Genomic DNA, 10,664 nt, shown 5'->3' with positions numbered 1-10,664 from the left:
CCAATTCTGACTCACATTGTGCACGTCATGACACAGCTTCTATGAGGCCTACACGCATGGTGGATGGCTGAATCGAAAATCCGAGGAGTGCACTTTTCAGCAAAAAAAAAAAAAAGTTTCTATCTAATATCATTAAAATACGGTGTATCATTTAATAAAACTTGTATGGCAGCGATTCCAGAACATGCCAGACAAGGAGCGCAGTGTAACCTTGGGTGACAGAGATTTATGTGTGAACAGGTTGAACATATGCAGGTTTGGTTCATCAATATGTTTAAGGCAGGAAACACAATGCAATTGTAAGTGGCTGACATTTACGGGCAAACAGGTTTAACCTAGAGTGGGACACTCACTTGGTGAATTATGTCCAAACAACACCTTGCATGTGCATGCTACACAGGCCCTCCCAGAATTCTCCATAAGGAAGAACGACAAAAAGGAAGAAAGGGAGAGAAAAATCATCGGGGGTGGGGGGGATATAAACCAGCTGCCATGGCTCTGTCATACCAGAGCGTCGGAGGTGCTGCGTAGAGCAGCTTTAAGTGTGCAGGTTAAGCAGCTGGGCTGGTTTGACAGGCAGGCCCATCGAGGTGGACGGGCCAGCTCTGTGGACCTCTGCTGTGGTACTAGGAAGTGAGACAGGAAAGCTTTGACGTCTCAGTGGACCTTGGAGCGCTGGCACCACAAGAGGCTGCCCAGGCTCTAACGTCTGTTTTTTAGCACGTGCCAATGAACTTCGCTGCTACAAGCCTTAATGACCGTTTCCTCCCTGGGTGGAAAGGCTGTACACAGCCCCAAAGATGCGCTGCGTCCATGCAGTGGGGACAATAGGTCCTGTGGAGACATCACAGAGCAACCTGGTGCCACCCTCACCAAAGGAGACGTCTGCGAGGTGTAATCTGGGGGTCACAGACCTGAGTGCTTGCACCTCTGAGTCAGCGGCCTGATAGGCTGCCATGAGGGTGTAGTCCACGTCGAGGTTGATGGTGAACGTGAAGGCTCGGAAGAGGCAGTCCACGACAGAGTTCGTCTTGCTGGTAACGTGCTGGATGTCTGCAGTGAATGCTGCCATTGCTGGCGGGAGGACCAGGGTTAACCACCGGCCCTCCAGTACCACGTGGAAGTGTCAGACAGTGAGGTTCAGGACAAGCAGCTCCCAGTCGAACGTGCCGTATTTGCACTCACAGGGCTGTGAAATAAAAACTGTGAAATCCAAGGAAAATTTCCAGGGGGTCTGGTGGTGCAGCCCCCCAGGAGCCAGGGTCTAGGGCTCGCCAGGCCCCAGAAACCAAATTAATTTTTATTAAAGTTTAATTAAAGTTTATCTAATGATACATTTTCAGCATCTCCTGGACAAACAAAAATCTCAAAATTAGTGGCTATTTAAATGATCCTGTATTCAACCTTTTATTTGACGTGTCAATGATGATGTTGAAATAACAGAATATGACGTGGAAGTAGGACCCGGAATTATTTTCCTTTTAATTGTAAAGCAAATTATGTATTAACTCAGAACAATTAAACTACATGAAATTTATGAAGACTGAAAAGACTGTTACAGCATTTCAAAAACCACAGCTGAAGATTGGAGATTATTTAGAAAATCATTTTAAAATATCAATAATATACCTTATAGTAAAAAAATTCACTTGTGTAAATTCCTGTAAATCCACTCAAAGCCACAGTGTCTTTTTTCCAATGAAAGAAAGTCTACATTAATTTAAAAAAGTCACATAATCTTGTCTGAAATCCTGTTTGAACAGCACAATGTTTATTTTCCAGAGACAAAAAAAGTCGTCAAGAAAGACGGCACAAGATGCAGTTTGCGTTTCTTGTTTGTGTTATCTGTGTTCATGATGGCAACTAAATTCAACCCAGTGCCAATTCCACAGAATCCTGTACTTATTAAACTTTTTCAAACCGTGTTTCTCACCATCTTCCCTCTCCGATGTCGCTCCGTAACACAGACATGCCGCAAAAATCTTCTTTTAAAAACTTGATGGCTCTTAAAGTATGCAATGTCCACATGCTACGTTTAGCTAAAAAGAACAGTGTCATGGAGCAGGCACACAGCAACCAACCGGTCCCACTTTATGACAACTTGTCCTAACAGCCATGCATTAAGAGTGGCATTTTTCTCCGCTTTGTTCCACAGATCCGCGGACAATGAACTGTATCAGTTATACAGATCAGTGTCCGTGGATTTATAAAACTTGCATGATGATGTAAAAATTTAAAAGAAGAGTGCTTTACGATAGGCATGTTAAAAACTCAGTGACGATCACGATTACAGACTAAAACACTAACACCCCCCCCCCCCTTCTCCTCCCCACGATGAAATCTTCGGAATTCCTTGGATCTGAGGAATTTCCACAGCCCCGAGTCATTGGGGCGTAACTGTCAACTGTAGAAAGCGAACAGCTGCCACGCCCTGTTTACCCACTGCTCACGCACTGCACCCATAGCATAGTCCGATGGGTCCGTGGTGATGGATGTGGGAGTGTCCAGTGATGGGTTCGGCCAGCATCACCGCGAAAGCTAAGGCTGTCTTGGCATCCGAGAAAGCCGTGTCTTTCTCCACTGACCAGTCCACCATGTGTTTGGGAGCTTTCCCTTTTAGTGGCTCATATAAAGGGCACATGACCACTGCAGCTTTGGTGATGAAGTGGTGGTAAAAGTTCACCATTCCTAAGAACTCCTGCTGGGCTGGCACCGTGGTCCATCGCATGACATTCAGAACCCCGTCCACCTTAGAGGGGAGCGGCACAGCTCCATCTTTCATGATCTGTGCCCCAGAAAGTCAATGGTGGTCAACACAAACTAGCACTTAGTGGGGTTGATAATTAGTCCATGCAGGCTGAGGCATTCAAAAAGTATCCGCAGGTGGAATAAGTGCTCCGTTTGTGAGAAGCTAGCCACTAGGATGCTGTTCAGGTTGACGAACAGCAATGGCAGGTCACGCAGCATTGAGGCACTGAAAGGACTGGGTGGAGTTTTTGACACAAACGGCATTCTCAGGAACTCAAATAGTTCAAAGGGGGTGATTACTGCAGTTTTAAGGATTTCTCGCGGGCGAACTGGCCCTTGGTAGTATCCATGGATGAGGTCCACCTTTGAGAAGATGACCATGTAGGCCAGGTGAGCTGAAAAGTTCTGGATGCGGGGATGTGGGGCTGAAATGGGGTTTGTGTATATATAGACACATGCATACAAATGTCTGTGCACAAAGGCCATAACACTGCTCCCAGGAGTCTAACTGAGGCAGGAACAAAAGAGTTCTTGTATGTGTTCAGTTTGCACTTGGGAATCTGTATCGTCTCCCAGATGGTAAAGGTTCAGACTCCTCATGGAGGATGTGGGACGGATCACAGAGTATTTTCTGTGCTTGCCTACAGACAGACTGCTCATAGGTGGGCTGAGGGTGAAGGGTTCCAGTCCTCCCCATAACCTTCATAGCAGTGTGCGCCAGAAGAGAAAGCTTTGATTTTAACGGAACTGATAAGTTACCGTACCATGCTGTCATCCTGTATCTAATGATGCTCTCCAACACCGCCCGATAAAATAAAAACAAAACTTCTTGATCAACACCAAACACCCTAACTCGAGGTAAAAATACAGTCTTTGCTGTAAACGTGCACACAAATGATCAATATGTGTTTCTCAGCTAAACAGATGATCTCGATATCTATAAGAACTTACCTGATGGATTTTTTTATCATGAACTAGAACTGGAGTCTGGTCCCCAATAGACCGAGGATCTAGAACCATCTCCTGTATTTTATTTACATTTATAATCAGGTGATTGGCATCACACCACTGAACAAAAGACTCCACCTCAGAAAAACAAGATGAAGGATCTCTGTCCTTTTGCCAAAGGCTGAGGACGGCCGTGTCATCAGAGAACTTAAGAATAAGGTTACCGGTGAGACAACTGCTGCATTCATTTGTATATAACATAAACAAGATGGGGACCTCACACAACCATAAGGTACTCCAGTACTGATAGATCTGGAGTCTAATGCTGCGTTCACATCGGGCGCGACACGAGCGACTGCAGCCAGAGGTTGCCATGTAATTCCTATCTAATGACACGTTTTGGCGCCAAACCGTGCAGCGTGACGCGATGGACGCGAGTGAAGTGATTTTGAGCGTTTTGCACGTTTGTAGTGCGATATTGCGTCACGTCACGTCGTGTTGCCCTCCTCCCCAAGTTGAAAAATATGAACTTTTTCATCTCTATGCGCCGCGATGACCAATCAGGGACTGAATATGTAGTGACGTGGAGATGTCTGGAGTTTGACTGAAGATGTGAACATGTCCTGTCTCTGGTAGCAGCCTGTGAGCAGGACTTATGTCTCTTTTGTCCTTTATCTCACAATTATGACAGAGTTTTTGGAGCGAGCAGCAGCACCACAGCAGGTGGAGCGGAGTTTATTTTTATTTTACCTGCGTGCGCGAGGGAATCGTCCTGGAGATTATTTTACTTATTAACTACACAGATGTATAATAAAGCAAATGGTGACTGGATTCTAAAGACAATTATGACAGAGTTTTTTTGGGAAAGAGCGAGGAGCAGCCTCACAGCAAGCAGCAGAGTTTCTTTCTTTCTGTTTTTTGTACGTGTGCGCGCGAGCGAATCGTCTGTGGAGAATATTTTATTAATTAACTACACAGATGTATAATAAAACAAATGGTGACTGGTTTCTAAACACAATTATGACAGTTTCTTGGGGGAAGAGTGAGCTGCAGCAAGCAGCGGAGTTTCTTTCTTTTTTTTTTTTTTATTGTTTACATGTGTGCGCGTGAACGGGAAGGAAGGACCGCTGAAAGTGGCCGTCATCCAGATGCAGCTCCTGCAGCAAATAATGATACTCTCTGTATTGGGAGCTTTTCACAACAACTCACTCCGTGTGATCAAGGTCCGTCATGATGACTTGACGCCGAGTGGAATGGACGCTCCTCCTATTTGATGACGCACCGGGGCGAATTTTCGCAGCGAAAGTCCACCCAAGCAGAGCGACACACCGGGCAAAGGAGGCGCGTCCGTCGCCATGCAACCCCCGCAAATTTGTAGAGTCTGATTGTGCCCGGTGTGAACGCGGCATAAGACTGTGTTGTTTACTTTAACGTTCTGAGTCCTATTAGTTAAAAAAAAAAGAGAATAAAACCATTTCACAATAAACAGGTCTACAATCATCTGAGACAGTTTGCTTAACAACAGATGAGGCCACAAGGTATTAAAAGCAGAACTAAAATAGACAAATAAAAGACGTGCATAAGCCTCGGGGTCCTCAAGATGCTTTAGTCATATGGGTGACACTAGTAATTGCATCATCTGTACCTCGTCCATGTCTGTAAGCAAGGTCTATAATCATTACTCTCAGTTTCTTTGGAACAGGAATAATAGTCAATTTTTTTCCAGAGGTTAGGAACTGTATATGTGTCTACAGACTGTTGAAAAACTGGGCACCAAGCTGGAGTGAGCTCTTCTGCACAGGTCTTTAAAAGAAAAGCAGAAATGCCATCAGGGCCTGTGGATTTACCCTTACAAACCCTACTGAACAGTAACTTAATTTTATGGGGGTCAACTAACAACCCAACCTCAGTAACAGTATGCGACTGTAACACATGATTACATTCAAAGGAAAAGTCTTGAGCTTCAAACCTGAGAAAAAAAAAAAATCATTTTGTTTGCTTTCTCCAGTTCATCCTGAGTTACAAAACCTTTCCTCTCTGAGCATTTCTCTAATCCATAAAACTGGTAAGGATCCACTTAATCCAGGCTCATGTAGACCCATAAGTCTGCTGAACACAGATAATAAAATACTAGCAAAAATCTTGGCCATGTGGTTAGAAACAGTCCTTCCAACGGTTGTATTACCAGATCAAACTGGATTTGTTAAAGATAGACAGCTATTTTTCAACATCAGGCAACCACTTAACATCATCTACACTCAAAGTTCAAATAAAAAAAAGTGTCAGAAATACTGCTGTCCTTGGATGCCGAGAAGGCCTTCGACAGGGCTGAGTGGGATTTTCTGTTATCAGCCCTTTCGAGGTATGGACTTGGCCTCACCTTCATCTCTCTGGTAAAACTACTTTATGCGCAACCCAAGGCAACTGTACACACCAATAATATGGACTCAAGCTCCTTCCCTCTCCACCGTTCAACACGCCAGGGGCACCCGCTATTTCCCCTATTATTTGCGCTGACCATAGAACCTCTTGCTATTTTATTGCGCTCTGCAGAAGAATATAAAGGAATCATAAGACGAGGAGCAGAACACAAAGTGTCTCTGTACGCAGATGACGTACTACTATACAATCTCATTCCATCTCAGTCTCTATCAAAAATTATGACCATGCTGTCTGACTTTGGAAAGGTGTCTGGATATAAAATCAATCTATCAAAAAGTATACTGTTTCCTATCAGTGTAGAAGCAAGAAAGCAAATCAGTACATTGATTTGCTATCCCTTCACAGTCTCACACTGTTTTCAGTATCTTGGTGTAAATGTCATGCAGGAAATCTCTGCCTCTTCAGTAAAAACTTTATGAACCTGTATCAACAGACTCAACAGCAGATTGAGAAGTGGTCTAATCTCCCCATATCGCTTGCTGGTCAAATTAATATAATCAGGATGAACATCCTACCTAAATATTTATTTTTATTTCAATGTGTTCCAATTTTAATTAATAATATTTTTTTTGCTAAAATAGATTCTCTATTTACATCCTTTATTTGGAATAAAAAGACCCCAAGAATTAAGAAATCTTTTTTTTTTTTTTTTTTTTTTTTTTTTTTTTTTTTACAAAGGCCCAAATTTATGGGAGGGATGGGACGACCCACAGTCTCCACCTTTATTATTGGTTTTGCAAAATTCAGTGTATATCATTCTGGAATGGAAGACACAAACCTGATTGTGAACAGATGGAAAATCAAGCCTTTTCCAAGCCTTGACCTAGCGCAGCCAATTGTGCTGGCATAAAGAGACTGCACAGGTGACTTGCTTCTGTTAGGAGCGTGAGGGGTGCGTGCATTGCAGGTAGGCTGCAGGTATGTTTAGCGTTTGCGCTTTTCCTAAATATTCTAAACCCCTGAAACTAAAGCACGTACTTTCAGAATGCAGAAGCCTTCTATCGGCGCCGTCAATCTGAAACAACTGGGTGTAGAATGTTGACAATCTATGGAATCGGTAAGTCATGCTAACGTTAGCTTAGCGTCCCATTGGTTTCTATTGCTTAGCTTAGCCTAGCCGCTGCCTTTGTTTGTTATTGAAGCGGTTAGCATGATTCGGTATGCCCGTTCTGTTGAATATGATGCCTCTTAATGAAATAAAATTGTTGAGAAGTGTGTTATTTATTGTACTGCCTTTGTTTAATGTACTTTAACTGCATGTTGGATTGATTTGATATGCATCCATTGCACTTTATCTGTAGTTTAGTTCATCACTGGAGCTGCAATGCATTTTATCTGTGGATGTTAATTTGGTATTATTGACTCGAGTTAAGATGAATGTTTGATATGACAAATGTTATATTATTTATTCAAATAGAATATGTATTTTTTGAACTATTGTACAATGATATACTTTGCTATTTATATAATATATATTTTAGCACTGGTATTTTTGAATGTTGTTGAATATTTTTAATTAATTGTGCGCACTACAAACTTTAATTGGTCCTGTCCTTCATACAGGCCAGGTCTGATGGCGAGCTAACGAGCCTAAACAGCTGTCTGGGACTTCCAGAAGATCTCCCTGAATTTAAGTGAACTGAATCGCCTGCTTGGTCTGGTAGGAGGCGCCATTGTGCAGCCGCCTTTTCCTTCTTTTTGTTTGCCCCTCTGCAACTCTTAATCAGGGCCCAAATATACACATCTTTGTTGGACTAAAAACTTTGTCCAATATTTGGACCATTTTTCCTTCTGGTTCGCATGAGGCCATTGAACTGTGGTGCCTTTGGGCGAAATTGAAACACACTGACTGGAACTTGCGGTCGCAAGATACCGTGCGGGAATTTTTTGTTGTTGAATTGTTACATTTGGACTGTAAACTGTTGAACTGTGACTACTCGTGACTTTACTATTTTTATGGTGTTTATCGAATGGCCATTCGCATATGTGTTGTATGTTAAATTGTTTGTCTTTCACAATATATGGTACCGGTCACACCAAAAGATAATTCATGGTTCAGTTTTTTGTTCTCCTCTCCTAGAGTCGTTCTTAGTTCTTCTGATCTAGATTACCAGTTAGATTTATTAGTACTGAAACTGTACTATTTCTGAGAAACACCCCGTGGGTTACACTGGACACATAAGAAATTATTAATAGTGATTGACCAGTATTTCACAGTTCCTCTGACCGCACCACTTCATCCTGGCGCCGCTCCGCTGTAGCTTCTTTTTCCACTGAGTGACACCTCAGTGCAGGTGTCTTCTTCCGAGTGAAGAACATAGTTATGGGTAGTTGTTGGCGCTCTTTTTTTCTTCTGGGCGAGAAGATTCTTATAAGATGACCGCATTCTGTACTGTACAGGAGACACGGCACGGAGGAGACTGACTGACAATGGTGTACAGTCCCTTAGCCAATCAGGACGCAGAACACAATGCGTGTGCTCTCCCTTAGCCAATCGCGGTGATGCTGACCACTGCCGTGACTGGCCCGCCTGATGAGAACGCAGAACACAATGCGCTGTAAAAAAAAAAAAAAAAAAAAAGCATGCAAAATTGAACAAAAAAAAAAAAAATCAGTGAAACTGCGAGGCCGCGAAAGGTGCACCGCGTTATAGCGAGGGACCACTGTACATTCAATTAAAGATTTATATAATAAATTATTTCCAACAATTGCACAATTGAAATGGAAATATGATATTAACAACAAAGACTTTTTTAAATACCTACAAATACGTAACTTTACAAAGACATTATTTCCCTCTTTTCCCAATCAACCACCGGAATACCCTTTGAACAATGTACTGTTAAATGACCCACTCAAAAAAGGATCCATTACTAAAATATTCAACAGCCTTTCACAGATGGAATGTACAACTACACTTGATCGCATTAAAGACACCTGGAGCAAAGACTTGGAAGTAGAATTACAGTAGACCAGTGGATTGTGGATTGACGCTCAAGAACGGGTCCATTCCTCTTCAATTTGTGTGAGACATGGTTTATGACAGTTTAAACTCCTTCATCGTTTACACCTGTCAAGACAAAGACTGTCTAGGATGTTCCCAGGAGTTGACACTTCTTGTGAACGCTGTGGTTACGCTCCGGCTACACTGTCACATACATTTTAGAACTGTCCCAACATCACACTATACTGGTCAAAGACAATAGACACTGTCTGAACTTTTAAAAATTAGACTCCCAACAGATCCTGTAATGTCATTATTTGGAGTTGTTCCTACTCAGATACATCTAAACAGTTTTTAAATTAATGTATTGGTTTTGTGTTATTAGCCAGGCACCTAATCTTGCTTAGGTGCTTCACAGAGACGTGGTTGGATGAACGTGTACCGGACTCGGTCATTAACATGGAAGGCTTCACACTCATCAGCACAAACAGAACGTTGGTGGAAAGCGAGAAGAAAAGAGGAGGTGGGCTCGCCGTTTATGTGAGTGAGAGATGGTGCAGCGCAGCTCATGTTCATGTGAAGGATCAGATCTGCTCCTCGGACGTGGAGCTACTCACGGTGAGCATGAGGCCGTACTATCTCCCACGGGAGTTTGGAAGTGTGATTACGCTCCGCGTGTATATTCCTCCCTCTGCAGACGCCACTGCTGCCTGTGAGTGGATCCACAGTACAGTCACGCGACTGCAGACACAACACCCCCGCACGCTCTTCCTCATCACAGGGGACTTTAACCACGCCTCCCTCTCCGCCACCCTCCCCACGTTCACCCAGTACGTCACATGTAAAACCAGGGACAATAGAATACTGGACCTTTTTTACACTAATGTGGAGGACGCTTACACCTCCACCCCCTCCCCCCGCTAGGACGCTCTGATCACAACCTTGTCTACTTGCTCCCTCAATACACACCCAGGGTGAGAAGAGAACCAATACATAAAAGGTCAGTGAAACTCTGGACTGAAGAGGCCACTGAGAGGCTGAGGGACTGTTTCAGAACCACAGACTGGAGCATGTTTCAAAACTCTTATGGTGAAGACATCAACGGCCTGACCCAGTGTGTCACTGACTACATGAACGTCTGTGTGGAGAGCACTGTGCCCACCCGGAGGGTACGGTGTTTTCCCAACAACTGCCCCTGGGTGACCCCTGAGCTGAAGGTCCTGATGAACCAGAAGAAGAGGGCGTTCAACTCGGGAGACAGAGAGGAGCAGCGTAGAGTCCAACAGGAGCTCCAGTGGAAGATCCGGGCAGCCAAGAAGGAGTATGGAAGGAAGATGGAGGACCAGCTGGCCCAGAACAACGTCAGGGACGTCAGATGGATTCTCAGTTTGCAGAGGAGCTAAACAGTTACTTTAACCGTTTTGGCTCCTCCACACCTGCCCCCCCCGCCTGTTCCCGGCTCTCCACATGTCTCCAGCAGCCATCCCTCCAGTCCCTCTGACCCCCCCCCCCCCCCCCCCCCCCACCTTCTTCCCCCTGGTCACCTCCACTGCACCCCGGACTTTGTCCCTCCTCCCCTCGG

The 10,664-nt window shown here is 44.0% G+C and overlaps 1 protein-coding gene across 1 annotated transcript in view; it reads right to left on the bottom strand.

The window, feature by feature from the left end:
* rrn3 (RRN3 homolog, RNA polymerase I transcription factor) overlaps positions 1-10,664 on the bottom strand; it is a 180,627-nt gene that overhangs the window by 82,425 nt on the left and 87,538 nt on the right. Inside the window, exon 11 of the mRNA XM_034191409.1 lies at positions 3,212-3,217. Within this exon, the coding sequence (XP_034047300.1) occupies positions 3,212-3,217 (6 nt within the window). The remainder of the gene's footprint in view (positions 1-3,211; positions 3,218-10,664) is intronic.

The sequence above is a fragment of the Thalassophryne amazonica genome, chromosome 16, assembly GCF_902500255.1.
Source record: "Thalassophryne amazonica chromosome 16, fThaAma1.1, whole genome shotgun sequence".
Taxonomy (NCBI): Eukaryota; Metazoa; Chordata; class Actinopteri; order Batrachoidiformes; family Batrachoididae; genus Thalassophryne; species Thalassophryne amazonica.
The sequence above is the reverse complement of the archived record's forward strand: the minus strand, read 5'-3'. Positions and strand labels throughout refer to the sequence as shown.